Source organism: Apium graveolens, chromosome 3 (assembly GCF_009905375.1).
Source record: "Apium graveolens cultivar Ventura chromosome 3, ASM990537v1, whole genome shotgun sequence".
Classification (NCBI taxonomy): Eukaryota; Viridiplantae; Streptophyta; class Magnoliopsida; order Apiales; family Apiaceae; genus Apium; species Apium graveolens.
In genome coordinates this window covers 296,024,620-296,047,455 of record NC_133649.1, presented here as the reverse complement: position 1 = coordinate 296,047,455, position 22,836 = coordinate 296,024,620, and the positions used below count along the sequence as shown (strand labels likewise).

At 34.8% G+C, this 22,836-nt stretch overlaps 5 protein-coding genes across 11 annotated transcripts; all 5 read left to right on the top strand.

The window, feature by feature from the left end:
- Window positions 1–3,207: 3,207 nt before the first annotated feature.
- LOC141713693 (gamma-tubulin complex component 3) lies at window positions 3,208–6,669 on the top strand. Of its 4 annotated transcripts, none has more exons than XM_074517221.1 (3): window positions 3,208–5,683; window positions 5,783–6,067; window positions 6,296–6,669. In XM_074517221.1, exons 1-2 carry the CDS (start codon window positions 3,375–3,377, stop codon window positions 6,060–6,062), a joined length of 2,589 nt encoding a protein of 862 aa, XP_074373322.1. In that variant the 5' UTR covers window positions 3,208–3,374; the 3' UTR covers window positions 6,063–6,067; window positions 6,296–6,669. The 4 variants fall into 4 exon arrangements, with proteins under 4 accessions (XP_074373322.1, XP_074373320.1, XP_074373321.1 ...); XM_074517219.1 differs by having other exon boundaries at window positions 6,284–6,669; XM_074517220.1 differs by having other exon boundaries at window positions 6,281–6,669.
- A 2,111-nt stretch (window positions 6,670–8,780) lies between these two features.
- LOC141713692 (choline-phosphate cytidylyltransferase 2-like) lies at window positions 8,781–10,194 on the top strand. The gene has a single exon (XM_074517217.1). It carries the CDS (start codon window positions 8,866–8,868, stop codon window positions 9,802–9,804), a length of 939 nt encoding a protein of 312 aa, XP_074373318.1. The 5' UTR covers window positions 8,781–8,865; the 3' UTR covers window positions 9,805–10,194.
- A 145-nt stretch (window positions 10,195–10,339) lies between these two features.
- LOC141713691 (protein trichome birefringence-like) lies at window positions 10,340–13,180 on the top strand. Its single transcript, XM_074517216.1, has 5 exons — window positions 10,340–11,688; window positions 11,829–12,021; window positions 12,132–12,325; window positions 12,448–12,606; window positions 12,764–13,180. Exons 1-5 carry the CDS (start codon window positions 10,919–10,921, stop codon window positions 13,104–13,106), a joined length of 1,659 nt encoding a protein of 552 aa, XP_074373317.1. The 5' UTR covers window positions 10,340–10,918; the 3' UTR covers window positions 13,107–13,180.
- A 1,667-nt stretch (window positions 13,181–14,847) lies between these two features.
- LOC141711176 (NAC domain-containing protein 40-like) lies at window positions 14,848–17,805 on the top strand. Of its 2 annotated transcripts, XM_074513602.1 has the most exons (6): window positions 14,848–15,122; window positions 15,852–16,105; window positions 16,316–16,669; window positions 16,847–17,316; window positions 17,428–17,548; window positions 17,640–17,805. In XM_074513602.1, the coding sequence occupies exons 1-5, from the start codon at window positions 14,957–14,959 to the stop codon at window positions 17,447–17,449; spliced, it is 1,266 nt and encodes a 421-aa protein (XP_074369703.1). In that variant the 5' UTR covers window positions 14,848–14,956; the 3' UTR covers window positions 17,450–17,548; window positions 17,640–17,805. The 2 variants fall into 2 exon arrangements, with proteins under 2 accessions (XP_074369703.1, XP_074369704.1); XM_074513603.1 differs by lacking the exon at window positions 17,428–17,548 and having other exon boundaries at window positions 16,847–17,362.
- A 601-nt stretch (window positions 17,806–18,406) lies between these two features.
- On the top strand, window positions 18,407–22,446 carry LOC141713690 (uncharacterized). Of its 3 annotated transcripts, none has more exons than XM_074517213.1 (4): window positions 18,407–18,696; window positions 20,162–20,774; window positions 21,347–21,635; window positions 22,161–22,446. In XM_074517213.1, the coding sequence occupies exons 1-4, from the start codon at window positions 18,576–18,578 to the stop codon at window positions 22,206–22,208; spliced, it is 1,071 nt and encodes a 356-aa protein (XP_074373314.1). In that variant the 5' UTR covers window positions 18,407–18,575; the 3' UTR covers window positions 22,209–22,446. The 3 variants fall into 3 exon arrangements, with proteins under 3 accessions (XP_074373314.1, XP_074373316.1, XP_074373315.1); XM_074517215.1 differs by lacking the exon at window positions 18,407–18,696 and adding an exon at window positions 18,758–19,017; XM_074517214.1 differs by lacking the exon at window positions 18,407–18,696 and adding an exon at window positions 19,062–19,266.
- The last annotated feature ends 390 nt before the right edge of the window (window positions 22,447–22,836 follow it).

The following is a 22,836-nucleotide window of genomic DNA, read 5'->3' as shown; positions in this document are numbered from 1 at the left end:
AAGATATTTTATAATGTAAAATTTTAAGTGTAAAATTGCAAATACAAACACAATCGAAAAAATGACAAAAATAGCCGATTTTTTAAAAAATTAAACAAGAATAGTCATTCTGAAAAAAGTGGCCAATTTTGGCCGATTAAATACTCCACTGTCAGTTGGGTATCCCAATTTGTATAAGATAGGGTATTTCATATATGGGATACTCCACTGCCAGTTGGGTATCTTATATAAAGTGGATACTCCACTGACAGTTGGGTATCCCATCGGTCAAAATTGGCCAACTTTTCAGAAATTGATTATTTTTGTCAATTTTGTGTAAAAATAGGCTAAATTTGTCCTTCACCCAACACAATCCCCTGTATTTATGAAAATATCCCTATACTATATTCATGTAGCTAATAATTCAAAAATTATCGATAAATTAGAAACTCATTTTTCAATCGATTAATTCTGATTTTTAAAATTTGTAATAAATTTTATGAAATGTATTTTTATGATTTATTTATAGGATGGAAACATGTTAAAATTAGCACAAAAGAATAAAGCAAAAAAAGAGAAGAAATGACGGGGACCAAAATTTGAAAGTTGTAGGTATGTAATAATTGGACAGTGACGAGTCTATGAACTCTTATTTAGTGCAGATGCAGAGGTGCAAAGGCGAGCACGACGCATTTATTTATTTACATAAAGACTCTCCTTTTATTTACATAAAGACTTTTATTTATTTATTTGCAAATATTTTTAAAAAGTGATAGTATTTTTGTAAAAAAATTGTAAAACTTGAATATTTATGAAAGCCCCCTATATAACATACATGTTTTTGTAATATTATATGTATATATTCCCATAATTCAAATATATTTATTAAAATATATCCAAAAAATATGTCATTTAATGTACATATTTTTTTAATATATATGCAAAATTACATCCAAAAATATAATATTTTAATATATTTATTCATATATTTATTTACTTTTATTTCAACACGAAACATACACGAAATGGTGTTATTGATATGTGTTTATCTTTCGATACACGGATGCTAAACGTGACGAATATATATTTGACTTTCAATACACGAAACACGAAAGTATAACGAATAATACGAATTGCGAACTCTATTGGTACCCCTCGATTGTTGATTGGCAAATTTTTGTTGGGTGAAAAAATTTATCGATAGAAAAAAGTCAAAAACTAAGAAGTTAAACACGGTCGGAATGGCCTGATCATGATTTTCACATTAATTTTTATTTTAAACTTATTTGGAATTTTTTTGCTATAAGTACATCCGCTTCAAACTTGGACGCGTTTTGGACAATTCGCTTTACTTCATGTCTTCATTCATGCACCATTTGATACGTTTAGCGTGCCACAAAATTCTTAGCTCTATTGTCTACATGACGTAGCATTTACATGTCGTTTTTTAAAAATTTGAGCAGTCCAATCATGTTAATTTTTAATAAAAAATATAGATAATTATATTTCGTTAACTATATTTGTTGAATCATCAAAATCTTTATATATAATTTTACGTATCATATTATGCATAATAGCATTGGGGTAGATAGCATTCACCTTCACTAAAAATTTAAATATTCGTTATTATATCATATTTTAGTTAACATGTTTTGTTATCACCGTTGGAGATGTTACAGCAACAAGATGTCAAAAGGCCATAGAAATATATTTAATTTGGACAATTAAATTAAATTTCGTAAGACTTAAATTTTAAAATCAAAAATTTAAAATTTGCCATCCCGAGTCCTAAAAGAATTATCCTTCGTAAAATTTGTATTAGGTTCGACTTTAGAATTTTTATTCAAGTATATGTTTTTCAGAACATCTTGATTATGCCCTCCATCCCAATAAATTTTTTACATATTTTTTTCTCATACTTAAAATGTATTTTAAGATTATCATAAAGTATATTTAAAATATTTTTTTTCCTGTATAAAAGTGTAAACATTATATTTTTATTAAAAAAAATATTTAAAATTATTTAGGAAATAATACTTTACGGTCGATTCCTAAAAGACCAAATGGGACGGAGGAAGTACCATTTGCCGGTCCACTTTTGGTTTGTAAATGGTATCCATATCGGCCCACATAAAAAGGCTTCATGATTACTGGATTGGCCCATCAATGAGTGGATTGCTAAATCCATTTTCTCTAAATATCCATTCCAACCCTAAATGGCCTTTTTCTTCAAGGCCCCTAAATGGCTAAATATATTTTAATGTCATGATTTTTCTATCATATTGGATTCGAATCACATTTTTTAAATCTAACAATTACAAAACTCTTATAGTAATAAAGTGGGGTCTACAAGGCGGTAAATCAGCACCAAATGCACCAACAAAATATAATGTTTCGAGAATTATGTTGGGCTTTTTTACTATTTCAAGTTAATTGCGTTGAGACCGTGTTATTCGATTTATTTTCAGACTCGAAATTGGCAATTGATTTGATTTTTAAAATAATTATAATTTAACTCGAATGGTCAAATATAGTACTAAAATCAACTCTCGAAATCTTAATCCGTTAAGTTGTCGAAGATGGTTATAATATCAAAATAGACAGAACTTCGCAGATAGGTACACAAAATCAATCATTATTATCTCGTATGAGTTAGGCAAGAACGGTTTAGGATTATGGGCTATTTGTTTTGACACGACGAGTACGTCACCTTATAACACCCGAGTTCTGTATCGAGACTTAATTTAATTTATAAGATAAAATACAATTATCAAGTACACCAAAATATTATTATATTTTATATTTTTTTTGTCAAATCAACCATAATTACGCGGGTACAATTCTTATCTTGAAACCGAAACTTCACTCGATCTTCGAAAAAGAAATTTTAAATTTGACCGCGATTCTTTTACATATTATCCGAGCCATTCTCCAAATTAGCGGTACCAAACTAATTTCAAACTTTTATATTTGTTATCTAATAAATATTTATTTTCTTAATAAAATATGGAAAATTTTATTTTCAGAGCAAAATTTTAAATTTCAAAATAAGAATCATTAAAAAGATAAAAATACTCCTCATGTTAGCATACTAATAAACAAGTTAAAAATCAAGACGAGGTTAATATCATATTTTTAATCAAAATTTGTTATGTAAGTTAAAAATTGCTCTGGAAATAACATTAGGTGAAATGTGCTAAAAGATTTGAGTGTGAAAAACAAATTCATTTCCGCGCCATATAAAAAACTCAAAAAACAAAAAAGGGCAACAAAAACAAAACATCAAACAGTTGGTGCTCACAAAACCTCCCCCATCTTCTTCACACTCCACTGTATCTATTCTAATCATTACACACAAACAAATACATCTAATTCATCAATTCAACCAACCCCAGATGGATCACCAAGATTCGAAGGTTCTAGATCTCGTCAAAGAACTCGTCACTCGTTTACTCAACTCACCTTCAAACTCAAACCCTAATAATAACAACAATTATAATAATAATAATAATAGTAATGATGATAAGCAATCACTTAAATATGCTCTGCGTATATTGTCTAGTAGGATGACGCCATCAATTGCTGTAGATGAAGGTGCAATGGCGGATTCAATTAAGCGTCAGCTCGCGACTCAAGGTAAAACTTCTGATGCCCTAATTTTTGCTGATTTGTATTCTAAATTCGCGTCGAAAAGTGGTTCAGGGAGTGTAAATAATAAGTGGGCTGTGCTTTATTTGCTTAAAACTGTTGCGGATGATCGAAAAAAGGCGAAAATTGGATCGGATAGTAGGGTTGGTAATGGGTTTTTGTTGCCTGCTTTGTTTGAGGGGAATGTGGGGACTAAAGGGGGTTTTGAGAATGGGGGAAAGTTGCGATCTTCGGGTGTTTCGAGAAATGGGGAGAAGGGGGGTTGGGATGGTGGGGTTTTGTTGGTTTCGAAGGATCCGAGTAATTTGCGAGAAATGGCGTTTAGGGAGTTTGGAAATTTGGTTAAGGAGGAGTGTGAGGTTTCGGAGGAGGTTTTAGTGAGGGATGTGTTGTATGTTTCGCAGGGGATTGATGGGAAGTTTGTGAAGTTTGATAAGAGTGTTGATGGGTATGTTTTGGGGGAATCGGTTAGGGTTCCAAGAGCGACGAGGATTATGGTTAGGAAAGTTTGTGAGCTTGGGTGGTTGTTTAGGAAGGTTAAGGGGTATGTTTCGGAGACGGTGAAAAGTTTAGCGGCGGAAGATGTTGGAACGGTTGGGCAGGCGTTTTGTGCGGCTTTGCAGGATGAGCTTACGGAGTATTATAAGTTGTTGGCTGTGCTTGAAGCTCAGTCGATGAATCCTATACCTTCTGTTACTGAGAGTGTTAGTTCAGGGAACTATCTTTCGCTTAGGAGACTTTCTGTGTGGTTTGCTGAACCAATGGTTAAGATGAGATTAATGGCTCTTCTGGTTGACAACTGTAAGGTTTTAAAGGGTGGTGCGATGGCTGGGGCGATTCACATGCATGCTCAACATGGCGACCCTATTGTTCATGATTTTATGAAACGGTTGCTTCGCCGGGTGTGTTCTCCTCTTTTCGAGATGGTTAGGAGCTGGGTTTTAGAAGGGGAACTGGAAGATATTTTTATGGAGTTCTTTGTCTTGGGTCAGCCTGTGAAAGCAGAATCACTATGGAGGGAAGGTTACCAACTCCGTTCTGCAATGCTTCCTTCTTTTATCTCGCAGTCTCTTGCTCATAGAATTCTAAGAACCGGGAAGTCAATCAATTTCCTTCGTGTTTGTTGCGAGGATCGTAGTTGGGCTGATGCTGCAACAGAAGCTGCTGCTGTCACAGGGACAACCACCAGGAGAGGTGGCCTTGGTTATGGTGAAACTGATGCACTAGAGTCTTTGGTTACTGAAGCAGCCAGGAGAATAGACAAACATTTGATGGATGTTGTGTACAGGCAGTATAAGTTCAAGGAACATTGTCTTGCAATTAAGCGTTATTTATTGCTCGGGCAAGGTGATTTTGTTCAGTATTTGATGGATATTGTCGGGCCTGAGCTTTCAGAGCCTGCTAATACTATCAGTTCGTTTAAGCTTGCAGGGTTGTTGGAGAGTGCAATAAGGTCCTCCAGTGCACAGTATGATGATCCTGACATACTGGATAGATTGAGGGTCAAAATGATGCCACACAACATAGGAGATAGAGGGTGGGATGTCTTCTCCCTAGAATACGATGCAAGAGTGCCTTTAAATACTCTTTTCACAGAGTCAGTCATGACGAAGTACTTCAGAATCTTCAATTTCCTATGGAAGCTTAGACGGGTAGAGCATGCGCTCATTGGTGTTTGGAAGACGATGAAACCAAATTCTATAGCTTTTACTAAATTGCCCGAAGCTGTCAAGTTGCAGCTAATTTTGGCATCAAGGCGTTGCCAAGTGCTTTGGGATGAGATGAATCATTTTATAACAAATTTGCAATACTACATTATGTTTGAGGTTTTGGAGGTTTCATGGTCAAATTTTTCTAGTGAAATGGAAGCAGCTAAAGATCTTGATGATCTGCTTGCTGCACATGAGAAGTATCTTCATTCAATTGTTGAGAAGTCCCTTCTAGGAGAAAGGTCACAATCTCTTTACAAGACCCTCTTTGTGTTGCTTGATCTTGTGTTGCGATTCCGTAGTCATGCGGATCGCCTATATGAAGGTGTTAATGAATTGCAAGCAAGGTAATAGATTATCACAACAGTTTTGTCTTTGTAATTATATTGTGACTCTCGTTAGACCATTAGTCCCTTACTGTTATTTCTTGTCTTCTAAACTTGCAGGACTGTGGAGTCATCTTTGCCTTCTCGGGACAAGACGAACAGGCAGTCGAGTAATAAAACTTCAGTTCCTGGGTCATGGCTTGGTGAAGGCAGGAAGGCCATCACACAACGTGCCGGGGAGTTTCTTACACATAGCGGACAAGAAATAGATACAATCTCTAAGGAATATTCAACACTCTTTCGAGGATTCATTTCACAGTTGCCTGTCCAGCAACACATTGATCTGAAGTTCCTTATGTTCCGGCTAGACTTCACAGAATTCTACAGCCGTGCATCATAACATAGGTATAAATCTAGAATTTTGGTCAGCTATGTTGGAATATGTCACTAATAGTGTTTGCGATCATATGAAATAGGTGACTCTGATGTTGATTGAGATTTGATTTTTTTGTGTGCAAGAATTTTGTTTCATTTCCACTGCAGTGTAATGTGTATTTTAGCTATTGATAGTGAATATACAAGTTATCTTCCAGTTTTTATGTGAAAAATGATCTTCAGCAGTGTTTCGTATAGAAGAAACTCCATCATGAAATGAGTGCAAATGTGGCTGCACAAAGTTCCATGACCGGACCAGATCAAAGATTGGAATCATAGGCACTGTTGGACCAGAGACCTGCTGTTTATTTTTGGTCATGGGACCAACCCGGATTGGTTTGCATGTGATAGAGGTCAGGTTAGTGTTTGAGAATTTTTCATATGTTTGGCTGTTAAGCCTGTTATTTGATGATGGTTGTTATGAAAATGAATGAGTACATGTAAGGAGATTTATAAGTTTTTTAGCTCAATTCATAGGTTAGGTCAGTTTGTTTGCTTCCATATGTGTTGTGTTGTATATTGTTCTAATTTCTACTTTGCTGCTGGAAATAGAGAACTGTGTTGACGGAAAACTGCTGGTGTTACTGTTAGTTTACATTGCATGCACAAATTGTGTGCATCTCTATTTGGTTGCTACCTTTTATTTTTTTGTTTACTAATTTGTTAATGATCGTAATTTACCATCTTTCTTTTGGTACTTTGTATAACTTTTTAAGATTTCCTGATATGGTCACCATAAGTGGCAACAAACAAAACAAATTTTGAATGTTGATGGATGCTGTGCTGATTTCTGATGTCAAAATGGTTTTCCATCAATCTTGTTAGCACGAAGTTTTTGCTCTGTAATGGGTCAATATCAAGAATATTTTTGAATTTTAAAAAAAACAAGTATATCGCTGGTCCTTCAGCAAGCATGGAAGTAGATGTTTTACCCCTGAAATTTATCAGCTGCTACCGTGACCGTTCACTCTGCAGCTCAGGTTTTACATCTGTTTCAATTGTTCGAATAAAAAGACAAAGCTGGGTTCATTTGCAGACTTGCAGGGACCTCTTTGAGCTATAACAAAATATTTCTCTGCCACTGCTTGTACATATGATGCTATCAAATTCCTCTGCTAACTAGCAAATAGCAAGAATGCCATACATATGCTCAACTTCGTAAAATTAGCAAATTAGCATTGTACTTTATAAAGTGTTGTAGAACATGGTATGCTTTACTTCTACATCTACTACAAATCACAGGAGGCCTACTCGGATTTACTTTTTCAGTTTAGGTTCTATTCACCTATTCAAACCGGGATTTTTTGCAGACTTGTGTGCAAATCAGAAGTCGGTTGCCTAATTTTAGGGCACATTTATATTAGAATTGAACCTGTCTTAGATTACTTGATATACTTTTATTGAAAACAATTAGACGTTTTATAAATTTTGTTTTTCTTTTTATGTTTTTCTCTTTTGCTGGTTAAACGCACTCACCCATCCTGTCTTTGACAATATTCGAACTCTCGACATCATGTAAAGGAAGCGAGGGAGTTATTGCCACAGCATGAGCTGTTATAAATTTGCTAGTATTTGTCGCAGTCACGAATTTGGAAACGCGGAGTAGGTTAACGAATACGGTGTAAATAAACAAATCAAAGACAATAACACAAAAATGTTGAATGTCTGACAACCAGGAGAATATCCCAAAGTAATTTGTATTGTTTTTGTCAAAAGAAAATTCCAATTACAGCCACCAAAGCAGACTCCTCTAGATCGGATCGGATTCTCACACCGAATCCAAAACCCGTGTCTGCTGTCTACCAATCAAAAACGTTTTCAAATCCCTCACAACAAATATACATGTTGCAAGAGTGCTGCAAGAGCGCGATGAGATAACTTAAGTGCTTAAAAGTGCTTAAAGACTTATTTGTAGTCCCAGAATCTAGGTTCGATTTCCCGATATTTGTTAGGACAAATACTCAATTGTAAGACATATAAGACAAATTAGTAAAAAGAATATATATGTCAAAAAATGCTTTGTATTTAACCGTGTTCTAAAAAACGGTCTAGGCGGCCGCCTATGTGCTAGGCGGTGGTAAAACGATCTGACTCGGATCTAAGCGGTGATTTAGGCGTTTTTTCAAAAAATCGGGTCAAAATTGGGATTAGGCGGGTTAGCCGGTCAAAAATCGGTCATAGGCGGTTTAGGCGGAAAATAATTAAAAAAATATTTTTTTAACGTTTTTATAAATTTAATTCATTAATTTCATAATTTCACACAATATCATTTCAATTTCTAATATAAAGTATTGGTAAGAAGTAACAAGTAATCTAATATATTTATTTTTTAACATAAAATATAAAAATAACATATTATAATTAATTTAAAAGTGTGAATTAAAATATAGTTAATATTGTAAACTTAATGATTAGTACATAACGCATGCATGACAAATGTGTAGGTATTGTTTAATACCATTCTAATTTATTTTTCCAAACAAATATATGACATATTGATCATTATATAATTATAAAAATTAAAAATAATATTTTTATTCTTCCGATTAATCGATCCAATTAATCTCTGACTTGCCTGTTAATCCCTCGAAGGTACCTTTACCGTCCTGACACGCTGGCGATCTCTGTAACACTGCTATTTAATATTTATCAAATATTACATATATATAAGTGGCCTACAATGTAACGTAGGGATAATATACATGTAAAAACAGGGTCTCTGTTTTTTGAAGGAGAGGAGTGAAAACTGGAACAACAGAGATTCTACAATGGGAGAACAAGTTGAGGCAATGCAGCCATCTAAACCACTAGGTAATGCCTACCCTCCTCCCAATCCACCACCATCTGACCGTCCCGTCCGCGTTTACGCCGACGGGATCTATGATCTCTTCCATTTTGGCCATGCCAGGTCTCTGGAGCAAGCCAAGAATTCATTTCCAAACACTCACTTGATTGTTGGTTGTTGCAATGATGAGATCACTCATAAATTCAAAGGCAAGACGGTTATGACTGAGTCCGAGCGTTACGAGTCTCTGCGTCATTGCAGATGGGTTGATGAAGTCATTCCTGATGCTCCTTGGGTCCTTTCTGAGGAGTTTCTTGACAAGCATAGGATTGATTATGTTGCGCATGATTCTCTCCCGTATGCTGATGCTAGCGGTGCTGCTAATGATGTGTATGATTTTGTGAAATCGATAGGGAAATTTAAGGAGACTCAGAGGACGGATGGGATTTCCACGTCTGACATAATTATGAGAATTGTTAAGGATTATAATCAGTATGTGATACGCAATTTGGATCGTGGGTATTCGAGGAAAGATCTTGGCGTTAGTTACGTCAAGGAGAAGAGATTGAGGGTGAATATGAGTTTACAGAAGATACAAGAGAAAGTGAAGGAGCAACAGGAGAGAGTAGGGGAGAAGGTGAAGACGGTGGCCAAGACAGCCGAGATGCATAGGAATGAGTGGGTGGAGAATGCTGATAGATGGGTGGCTGGTTTCCTGGAGATTTTTGAAGAGGGGTGTCATAAGATGGGGACTGCAATTCGGGATCGGATTCAGGAGAGTTTGAGGAGGCAACAAGGTGATGAATTGATTGGGAATGGCGATGATGAGGAGGAAACGGAAGAGTATTATGATGATGATGCTATAGATGGCGACGAGGAGGAGGTGTATTATGATGAAGATGAACAAGATGTTAAGACATAGTTAGTGTGGTAATTTTCATTGTTGTGATCTGCATTCCTCTGTTTGCTTGAGTGCTTGAGGGATGACATTTGTTTTGCTTTTTCGATTGGCAACTACAAATATAGCTTCTTTTTTTCCTTCGTCGTATCATTTCATCAATGAAATTAGGGAGTAGATAGGAAGGAAAGGAAAAGGCAGAGATGATACCGAGACGAACTATTTTAATATCACCTTGATTGATCTTATGATCTGTAGTTTCTTGCTTTGGTTTCTAGCTCATATGTAATCAAGACCAGTTTTTACATGATTGAGTTTAGTTGTGGCATAAAACTTGCATTTTGTTGTAAATAACAGCCAATAGGCAATAGCTTGCTTGCAGTTTTTGATGTATATACATACTCATTTTCATCAGTTAGGTGCTCTCTTGTCTAGCTTTTGGCAATTGCAGTATGCAGATTCTGAGAGTTTAAGAGGCAGAATCAGGTAGTAGTTTTATCATCCATACTAGATGCTGCAGCCGCTAGACTTAATCAGCTTCCTTCTGGTGTAGTTTTCCTGGACTGCTAGTGGTGTCATCTTCAACAACGAATCGGTATGTTTCATAATGTATGTGCTGCATTGCATTCTGGTGGTGGTGATGGATCTTTTTCTTTTTAAGTAAGCTTATATGGTAGTATCCATTCTAATAAATCGAACTCAGGATCTGAGATGATGAATGCGGTTGCCTCTATGCTCTTTCATCATGCTATGGTGGTGGATCTTAGTTCTTAGCCAATCTGTATATACATTTGATGGATCTTTATTGTATATCAAGACAATACTCACAAGGCTAGCCGACCATTTCAAGTTGTTTAATCAACATAACATGTAACATTGGTGTCATTCCCCAAAGTCATGGCAATCTCGTATTGTTAGTTAGCACACACACACATCTGATCATATGCATGTACGCGGTAATCCTATTAACCGGCCTACACGTTGTCAGGATATTTGTGTGTTTTGTATATTGCCCAAAGCCTGACATGCATTCATCTCTACTCCTATTTAACAATTTATGTCATTATTTCCTTGTCTATATGATATGTCCTCTAAATAACTGAATCTGCAGATACCATAACTGAATCTCTCTGCTCTGATGGCAAATGCAACCAAACATCCACCTATAATCACAGACATAAAATCCCTCTTATCTTACCAAAGAAAGAAACATATTCTTACCTTTATCTATGGCTTCATGTTTGGTTTCATTGTCTTCACTGTTTTCCTAGCCTATAATCCTTCTCCTCAATCTTCTGCACCTTTGTTCTCAAACATCTTTAACAGCATCACTACTCTCTCAACAACTAACTCTTCTTCTCTGGACTTCTCCTCTAAGTTGTCCCCTGTTCTTTCTTACTTTTTCCCAAACTCGACACAAACAAATACTAATACATCCTACAACACAAACCAGACTCAAAAGAAAGACTTGGGTGGTGATAAAGTTGGCAACTTTAGTCCAAATAAGACCATAAGTGAAGCTCCTGAGTCTCAGCTGGTAAATGATCAGACTCAAAATCAAGACTTGGGTGATAAAGTTGGAGTCTTGAATACCAATCAGAGTGTTGTTTTGGCTCCAAAATCTCCGGTAATGGTGAATCAGAATCAGACTGTACATTCTGTGCCAAATTCTTCAGCCGGAAAACAAAATGTTAATGGAGATGTAAACGAGGAAAGTGACAAGTTGGTGAAAAATTTAATTAACTGTGATCTGTTTCATGGAGAATGGGTGAGAGATGATTCGTACCCTTTGTACAAACCTGGTTCTTGTTCACTTATTGATGAACAATTTAACTGTTACCTTAATGGTAGACCTGACAAAGGCTTTCAGCAGATGAAATGGAAGCCACGCGGTTGCACCTTACCAAGGTTTGTGTTGTTTTACCTTGATATATGAATAATCTCGATAAGTTAATTAAAGTATCCGGCCCAAAGGGTATTCATTTATCGAGGTTCAGCTGCCCACATATATAACTGGGAAATTAATGTTTTATGAACTTTGTTCACAGACTGGATGGAGGTCATATGTTAGAATTGCTGAGAGGAAAGAGATTGGTTTTTGTTGGAGATTCTCTGAATAGGAACATGTGGGAGTCATTGATTTGTATTCTAAGAAACTCTGTCCAGGATCAAAGCAAGGTTTACGAAGCATCTGGCCAGCACCATTTTCGATCAGGAGCATTTTATTCTTTTGTCTTTAAGGTCTGTTTTCTTGAATTCCACTCTTCTTCATAAAATTAAGCTATCTATCACATTTCACATGGTGTGTGCTCCAAGTTATTTCTGGTATTAAGTTTTACTCTTCTTGTCAGGATTATAATTGCACTGTGGAGTTCTTTGTATCTCCATTCCTAGTTCAAGAATGGGAAGCTTCAGAGCAAAATGGATCGAACAAGGAAACATTAAGACTCGACAAAATTGAGACTTCTGCTGATAAATATAAATCTGCAGATGTTCTAATTTTTAACACTGGACATTGGTGGACTCATCCAAAGACTTCCGAGGGGTAAATTAATTAACTTATACTTAGGGATGTTAACTTAGGTTAATGCATTTAAGTATTCTGCTATAATACATGCTTATTTGTTTGAAGATTATGAAAACTAAACAAACTCTTAAACGTCGTAGGAGAGACTATTATCAAGAAGGGACACATATTTATCCTGAACTAGATGCTATTGAGGCATTCCGGAAAGCTGTAACAACATGGTCAAGATGGGTGGATGCCAATGTAAATCCTTTGAAGACTCTGGTACTCTTTAGGGGATATTCAGCCTCTCATTTCAGGTAAGAATTCATTCAAGTGATCGCTTTCAGACGTACGAATGCCTTGCACATTCAGATTTTATCAGTTAAAATGATACTGTCATTTGACTGTCTAGCATTGTACATTTTAGTCATGATTCATGCTTTCAGTTTTTGATCAAGTGCATCATATTGACAGCGGAGGGCAGTGGAATTCAGGTGGACAATGTGACCACGAAACAGAACCGATTAGGAACGAGACATATCTCGATGCATACCCTCCGATGATGAGAGTTTTGGAGAAAGTGCTGAGAAATATGAACACAAAAGTGTCATTTTTGAATATTACAAGACTGACTGATTATCGGAAAGATGCTCATCCATCAATATACAGAAAGCAGAAACTGTCAGAAGCCGAGAAGCAATCGCCACTAAGATTCCAGGACTGCAGCCACTGGTGCCTCCCTGGCGTGCCGGATGCTTGGAATGAGCTTCTCTATGCAGAACTGTTAATTAAACAGCAACAACAGACAAGACTTTAGAAGTAAAACAAGCAAACTAAGGACTTTTTTTAGTCAAACATTATGCTGCAGATTGGGAAATCTTAAAATAAGTAATTTATGCTTAAAATGAATAAGTGTTAAATAAGTGATAAGTTGATAAATACTTATAAATTCTATAAGTGTTTGGATAAATTTACTTATAAGTCAGATTTTTTTTTACTTAAATGGATTAAAATAAATAATTATTAAATACAATTATTTTAATTCATGAATTTTAAATTAAAAAATATTTTAAAATTTTATTTTAAACTCAAAATTTTAAAAAAAAGTGAAAAAATACAAATAAGTTGGAAAAAAGTACGTTGCTAACATTCAACTTATCAGTTTATAAGTTGTAAATTTAACTTATAAATTGGGTCGACAAACACTCGTCGATAAGTTGTTGCGGACTTATAAGCCAATAAGTTGGCTTATTAGAATCCCCAAACACGCCCTATGTTTTAACTTTTTATAGTTAGGTGGAATGTACATGTTCTTCCTTTAAATCTTGAAAATTTTAACTCCATGTTACTGTAAATCAAAGGTTTCAATACTGTAAATTTAAAGTAAATTAGTTTTTGAGCGCGATGAGAAGTGGTTAAGGACTTATTTATTGTCGCACCGTATTCGATTCTCGCTCATCTCCGAAATTTGTTAGAACATATACTTAAATTAATAAAAAAATGTAAATTACTTTCCGAGTAACACTGAGATGTATAGACGTGCGTTTATGTCACACAAGGCCAATTGTTAAGGATCTTTACACCTACCTTGATTATTTGGCCTGTGCATCTGGTACCAATTGACCTAATTTGTTTAATATATTAAACTGAAAAATGTTCCTGAGGTCTTAAAAGAAACATGCAGTTTTCAGCATAAAATATCTGCAATTACAATAATATTTTGATATATTTATTTATATGATTTTTTTTTTAATCTGAGATAATTTTCCTGAGAATTCTCTAAACATAAATTTTAATAGAATAAGTTTGTAAATATGAAAGAGAGAAAGATTTTCTGAGTATATATTGTATTTCAATGATACATTTAATAATTTTTTAATCTAGATAATTTTTATCTCTCCTAAATCATCAAGCTCAATATGAAATGAAACTTAAATATATTGATATTTCTTTTCTTAAAAAAGAACTTTTATATTTTAATAATAACAAAACATTACAAATTACATATTCAATTCTGGGTGCTTATAATACAATTAGTTGAGTTTTTAAACATTTAAATGTTATGTTGTTTTTAGCTAAGTTTTTATATACTTCACTAATTAAAACGTTTTAGACTTCATGGACACGTATCAATCTCGGTACCATATAATAAATCAAAGTTTGTATTCAATAATTATGAGTATTCATATATGAAGCTTGTGTAGCTATACATTTTTAGCTATAGTGTTTTTAGCTTTGTTGTCAGCATGAAGATATCTAACAACTGTATCATATTTTACTTTGTACAATGCAATTATGCAAGTTTATTAACCTCACACAAACAAAAATATTTTTTGAAATAACCCTAAAAAAAATTATTATCTCTATTTTTTTAAAAAAAGAAAACTATATAAAAATGAATATAAAATTGAGTAATTTATAGTAAAATTAAGAAATTCAGTCTGGACCCATATGTACGGCTTTTGACACGTATCTTCTACGTGTCATGTTTTAGTCAGTATCGTCTGCATCTCTATATCTACAGTGCAGCTCCATAATCATCAACATTATGCAGTTGATCTCCTCTCTGGTTCATCTTCTTCTCTTTCACAACTAACAAGAAATTTATATTCCAAAGTATACGAGTTGAAAGTAATTTTTGTTGTTCTAGCAAGTGGTGAAAGTGATATGGAGACTGGAGTACCTATTGAATCATTTTCGGGATTCAAATTTTCACCCACCGAGAAAGAACTGATTTTATATTTCTTGAGAAGAAAAATTGAAGGATTCCAGAAAGGCGTAGAAGCTATCAGAGAGATTGATATTACTAAACACGAGCCGTGGGATCTACCAGGTTCATTTTTATCATCTTTCATAATTTAGTTTGTGTTTTAAAGAGACCGTAGCCGTTGAGTAATCAGCTAATCTAAAATTTTAAGGACTTAGAGAAAAACTCCAACAGAATCATATAGTTAACACTCCCCCTCATTCGAAGCCCATTTATATTTATGGGGTAGAAGAGCCCATTTATATTAATGGGGTAGAAGAGTGGAACACATGCGCCCATTTTTGGGGCATTAATTGTCTTTAGTGTCCACAATAAATTGTCAGAATTTTGGGTGACCATATTGAGTAATCAGTTTGATCTACCTTCGATCTAAAATCTTAAGGTGTTAGTGGAAAGTCCCAACAGAATTATATAGTTAACAATAGCCATACGTTAACCAAAACTATTGCTAACATGTTACAAACACACACTTCCGAAATTGAAATTGGTGAACTGCGAAATGAAAAAGATGATAAGAAAATGAGAAATCCATATACCACAATATCTTCTACTTTGCGAGCATGCATCAAATTAGAAGTATCTATGAAGGTAGTGCAAAATCAAAATACATGGCAAGAAATGTAAGAAAACCGAGTATATATAGCATATAACATAACAATATATAACCAAGTGCACTACTTATTATCAAAGAAAAATAATATTATCATTCTTTCCTTTTGGATTGAGTATAGAACTGCCTTATTATTAATTCTTTCAATCACTAAGTGCACTAATTAATTGTATGTAAATATGCAGCGCAATCAATAATCCCTTCAAACAATGAGTGGTACTTCTTTCTTCCTCGTGGAAGAAAGTATCCAAACGGCCGGCAGAGCAAAAGAGCAACTCAGTATGGCTACTGGAAAGCAACCGGAAAACAACGTAATGTAAAATCAGGTAACAGGGTTGTTGGAACAAAAAGGACGCTAGTTTTCCACAAAGGTCAGGCTCCAAATTGGGAAAGGACTGAATGGATAATGCACGAGTATTGCAGGAGCGGAACTCCTCTGGTAATTGTTAAGATCACTTAATATTTGATGTTATTAGGGTGCTATCTATTGTTATTTGATGTTCCGAACTCTGTTTATTTTCCTTTCAGTATCAAGAATGTAGTATCTAGACCGGCTTGACTTAAGACGTTAGGACTTGGGCCACATTTTCCTCAATATCTGTAAATATGAGCAAGCAATTTAACCAGGTTGTCCTATTTTCAATTGTAGGAATCTTTTGTTGTTTGCCGTGTTCGTAATTGTAAAAACAGTGGATACAAATGTTATGATATTCCCCCAAAAGAGATGAATCAGTCTCTGACTGAGGAGAGTAGTACTTCTACTGTAGCCAACTATCTTCACCACACTGGCTATGATGTTGAACACATGGAAATGTTCCAAGGGTCGACATCACTTGATGGACGTAATAATCCTAACTTGGTTGGATGCTTTGATTCTGAATATGATATGAAACCGGGAAATATAATCTTTCAACACTTAGCTAAAAGCTTTGATTCTGAATTTGAATACGACAAGAAGCCTGGAGATCTGTTCTTTCCCGATGAATCTTGCAGCTCGCCAAAGGTCAGTTGTGCAGTTACAAAATTTCAATATATTCTGATAAACGGAATTAGAATACAAAGAATGCCATGTTTCCTCTACTTTATCGAGTAGTTTAGCAGAATTAGTTTAAGCTACCCGTTTTGTTATCTGTTATGTCACCGAGGCTTGCCCTTATGGTCATTTGATATTCGGTTTCAGGGACATAAAAGTGTTACAGATGATTGTTTTGCTGATATGTTTAAAGACGATTTCATGATGCTAGATGAATCTTCATTTGCCAATTTTCTCGGAGATGATTATATGGATTTCAAGTCTGAGCAACCGGCAGAGAGTCTCCCACCAGCAACACTAGCTACTCCAACCTCCCAGGAAACAGAACCAGCAATAATTAAAATAAGGTCACGTCAAAAAGATAAACCCGTAAAGCCCCCTCTACCTTTCCAGGGAACAGCACCCCGAAGAATTAGAATGAAGTTGCAGCATTTAGATAAACCTTCAGCGGAAACATCAAGCATTAGAGGCAAATTGTATCATAATGTGGCATTGTCAGCAGAGTTTCCGCAAGGCTTCATAACTAGAATACTAGACGTGACAGTGAATCATCGACGCCTTACAGTTCTTGTATTTCTCGTTCTTTTGGTTTGCTGTTTCTTTCTAGCTCACAAGAGGTGAAGAATTGCTTTAGGCCCTGTTGGAGCATTTTCAGCTGAAAGAGTAAGTGCAATTTTATTTACCAAGCCAAAAGCCCTGATCACCATTATTTGCATTTTTTTTGTCAGGAAAAAAATTCCATCGATATAAATATCAAGATTACAAACCGGAGAGATAGAGTAGTCAATCCGGAGAAACAGAGTTTCTTTCATTCATTAAAAGTATATCATCTATCTAACCGAAGAATAAGTAAGTACTTCAGAAAATTTAGATAACATCATCTTTAAATGTCCGAAACTTTGCATACTTGATCATAACTTAATTGTGTTTTATCATGCAGATACCAAGTGTTGAAGATCCATCCAACCTTCTACTGATCGAAATTCAATTGTAAATTGTAAATGGTGATGGTTTGCTTGTTTTTGTGATGTAAATAAAAAGCTCTCTTCTCTTGTAGATATTAGTGCAGTCTAAGAATATCATTAGAATAAACCAGATTATTAGATTACTGGTCAACTAGTTCCTTCTATTTCCATTTTTTCAAAAAATTAAAATTAGCAAATATAATTACTGATAGTATAGTTTTTATATTTTTTTATAATTATACAATATTAAACATTTTAAATGTAAAAAATAAAATAATAATAGTATATTTAGGATGAGGGAGTGTATGGTAATAATGGTATATTTATTTACTCCCATTTCAAGTGCCTCCGTGACTTTTTAATGATCAAATTTAACCAATTTTCAAGAAAATTAAATTAACTTTTTTTCATTTTAAATAACAAATATATTTTGAAATAAGTGAATATACTTTTCAATAATATATACATATTGTAATTCTCTTTAGTTATATAATGTTATACTCCTTATGTTTTGTTATGTGATGTTTAGATTTTCGACACACATTTTTAGGTATAGTTACTTGTATATAATAAAAACTATTATTTTGATTATATTTTTCATAAATATAAATGTTAAATGTATATTTTTATTTAAAAAAATTAAAAACAATATTTAATGTAATAAGTAGAGGAGCACCAAAAATTCAAGCGGAGTGTAATTTGGAGTCAAATTATAAAAAGTGAAATCGGGAATCGGGATATAAATAGGAGATTCGGAAGGTGTATGGTTTTGCGTGGGAAGAGATAAGGAGAGAGAGGGTTTATATCCCCCCCTTCCCCTTCTCTAGAACCATCCCGCAGAGAGAGAGAGTGAGATTGCGAGAGAGATTGCGAGAGAGAGAGAGAGAGGTTTATTTTAGTAGCAGCAGGCAATGGAGTCGTCTACAGCTTGTTCAAAGTCTACTATTACAAACTCAGTCAGCGACACCGCTGACTCACTTGTGGACCCCTTCTTGGTTGAAGCTCTTCAAAACCCTCGTCATCGTCTCACCAGTTTAGTCTCTCCTCTCTCTCTCTCTCTCTCTCTCTCTCTGTTTCTATATTACTTTCCTTTTTTACCCTAATCTCTCTCTCCCCCCTCTCTCTCTCTGTTTCTATATTACTTTCCTTTTTTACCCTAATCTCTCTCCCCCCCCCTCTATCTCTCTCTCTCTGTTTCTATATTACTTTCCTTTTTTACCCTAATCTCTCTCTCTCTCTCTCTATCTCTCTCTCTTCCCCCCTCTCTGTTTCTATATTACTATCCTTTCTTTACCCTAATCTCTCTCTCTCTCTGTCATTCACCTTTCATATAATTTTTATAATTGCTGTATGGTATGGAAAAATGCTGGCCTTTTGGGACATTCTTTCTTTTGTTGCCTGTGAAAAGTCTATTTTTTACTGTTTGTTTTACTGTTTTTTTAGGTTTTCAATTATTTGAACCTAGCTTAATAATCCCCTTTTACTTCCTTTTTTTAAGAAATTTGTCATGTAGTAGGTGTTATTACTTGCTTATTGTTCAAACAAAGCCGTAAATTTGGTATATTATGATATCACATTCATCGGAGCTGCCTAAGCTCGAAGGTTAGCTGCTGCTCAGCTACTCCGGTTCATCAAAGATTTTCTTTAGTGCCCACTGAGCATTAATCAGTAGTATGCATTGCACACTTTGATATTTGATATATTTCATTGGCTTTTCTCGAGACTTATTTCTTTTTTTTTATAATTGGTGGAAACGTCTTAATGTACTATTGTGTTGTGTTTGAAATGTACAAGACAGTGAAAGTGGAGCTACATTTTCATCTTTTAGTGCAGTATCGCAAAACAGTATACATAACAATGAACTTGTAACGTCTGACCATCTAAGACCTTGTATCATTGTATGTTTAACTGCCCATAATTACATATAGATTTCTGGTCACTAGCGTCTGTTCGTGTTACAGGATGTATTGTAATGCCAGCACTAGACATGGACCACGACGTAAAAAAATATGTTCCTTGTATTACTAGTTGATATAGGTAGATGGATACTGTAATTATCTTTTGAAAGGACACTATACACGGAAGAAACATACTTTATTCTGCTTTGTTCAGAATTAAGAGTTTGCCTATGAAACTGCACAATTGGAGTACCTGGTTAGGGAGAGCTTATTAGCCCTATCTATTTAAGTTTATTTGCACGATAGCACAAATTCATATGAAAGGACACACACTTAGTTGCTTATACAATTAAATTAGAATCATTCTCTTGACCAATATAGATTTGCTACAGTTTTAATGTATCTCTGCATGTTGATCATCACTTGATTGTTTCCAGAGTAAATGCCTTGTAATGTTGATGATCTATATGCATGTTGCTTTTGTTAATTAATACTTGCTGGTTGTTTTGATTGATATGTTGTTGAGAGAAACAAATGGATTTGTCATTCAAGTCCATTATATTTCTGTAGATATATTGACTTTCTTATTGATTTTATAGTTCTACGAATGGAACTCGATATCCAGAAGTTTTTGCGAAATTCTGATCAACTAGAGTTCGAATTCCAACATTTCCCGACTTCTTATCTTCGTCTTGCTGCACATCGTGTTGCTCAGCACTATGGTCTGCTCTCCATGGTCCAGGAAAATTTCTTGGATGGCCAGGGAACCAGAATAGTGGTAAAGAAAATTCCTGAAAGAATAAATCCTCATGTTTGTTTGTCAGAGGTACCAATCAAACAGTCCGAAAATGACAGCAGTGAGCATAAAAAAATCATCATACAATCAAGGCCCACTAATGCCTCCTCAAATGACAATAATGGGTTGAGGAAACAGAATTCTATTAAATCTGTGGAGGAGAGAAAGGAGGAGTATGACAGAGCACGAGCTCGTATATTTGGTGCTTCTAATTCTCCTGAATCAGAAGTTACAGTTCCTACTAAGTATCAGAAAAATGTGTGTTCCGCTGGGATAGAAAGTGAAAGTTCAAGGAAAGCTGTCATGGATATGGAGAGATTAACTAACAGGGACGGTGGTAACTCATCACAAGTAGCCATTTTCAGGGATAGGGAGAAGGATATCATAGATCCAGATTATGATCGCAGTTATAAGAGGTACACATTATAATTCTCTCTCAAATGACAAGGTTTGATTTAATTTTTGATTTTTATTCTTTATGTTCATGCAATATCTATTAGTTGCATCTTTTGGTACCCTGAAGGAATTGCATTTGATTTTGCTAATTATCATTCCCAGTTGTCTTCTATTTCTGCAAACTCATATTATCATGTCCCTGTGTAGCATCACCAAATTTCCTACAATCCATTAATGATTAATCTGTCCGCCCCTCAAGTCTTCTACTTGAAACAAAAATGTTTGAGTTGGTTGTAATGACTGTGTATATGAGTATTCCTGTCTCTGAGGGATTTCATGACAGACATACGTTGTCTTCAAGGTTTAAGATTTAATAGAGTGCATTAATTTAAATATGTATGTTTTGTGTATATGAACTGTTTAAATAACATCTTTTGTATCATAAAAAACATGAATAAAAAGTTTGAGCACATTTAGTTTGATGGAAGAAGTTTTATGGAGTAAAAGTTGAGTTTATGGTTTTTGGTACTTAATCCTTTGTTAATATATGTTTACAAATTGATTAATAGCTTCAAATCTGTTTGTTCTGCAGGTATATCAGGAACCTTCCTAATAGTCAAAACTTTGGCTCGACACAATTTCAGATGTATAATGTTCAGCCTCCATATCTGCCGTATGATACAGTTCTTCCACAGTTGGGGCAAATGCCAAACACTCGAGCTTCACCCACACCCACCTACCGCTACAGTAACCTTTTCCTGAGCCCTTATGGTGCTAGCGGGCCTTATCAGTCGGTAACAGATGCTGTTTATGTGCAAGTGCCTTCTCTTGCTATGATGTATGCTCAGTCGTATGATCAGCTTAGTCATGCTGTTTTTCAGGTAGTTGCTTGCCCCTTTATACATTAGCATACACCCACGTACGCTGGTTTACAGCTAAACTCGCTGAGTTTCACTGGAAATTTTATAAAACCTGGAAACATTTATAAAATTGTGAATATTAATGTGGTGCCTTGATCTTTTATTTGCATCGACAACAACTATAAAAGGATTTATGTAAAAGGATCCACATAGGAGAGTGCGAATATTAGCTACACTGTGTTTATATATAATTGAAGTTTGTTACCAAGCATCTTGATTACCTTCAACTTTAAGCTCGAGCTTTATTTGTTTGAGGAATTCTCTGGTTCCGTATTCATTCATAATAAAACGTAATATATGCACATGCATGTATTACCATCCAAAGCATTAATGCATTATCTTTTCACTAATTTTAGCAAGTATTCCTTAATGTGCAAAACATTTCTCAGGTTTATTGGGTTTCCTTGTTCATGCAGCGTCGGACATGGGACTCGTGTGTTTGTTACAGTACTTGTTTGTTAATCAATTTATATACTTTTGGTGCAGGCACCTATCTATCAGCAGTCCCTGAGTTTTGATTACTCTAACTATTGAATACAATTGAAGGGTGCCCTTTCACTTGGACCAATGCTATCAGTATTATATTTTTCCAGTTCGGGTTTTCTTTTATTGGACTCCGGAGAAGAGTAATATGTAGTTATAAGTCAATAATCTTCTTGATCAGTCATTTAGGCTTTTTGGTTAAACTCTTTCGTTTATGTGCATCTTATAATCAAATTTTCCCTTGAGTTTGCTAGTTCATGTGAAATTTTAAGCTTTCAGTTTTACTTCATCAATTGAGTAATTTGATTTTGGAATTTGTTTTAGTTTTGTATGGTATCTGAACCCTTCATTAGCTCATTGTGTTTTCATAGTTTTCAGTTTTCACATTATGGTTCTAAAATTACGGAACAAGCCATAAAGTTTAATCAGATATTATACTTCGCAAGAACCAACTTGTGGCAACGTTAAATTTTAACAGAATATCTGCTTCTTTTTAACATTCAAAAGGTAACTAAGCTTACAAATGAGTAAATATTATGAACTGTATCAAGCTTTTCAGTATTTGATAGTTCCATTGGAACAAAGATCACCAACAGAATTAGCCACATTGATTGATCTTGTGGTCCAAATCCTAAAATTACGAGAAATCTGCTTGAGGGGTCAGTGTAGAAGCTAATTG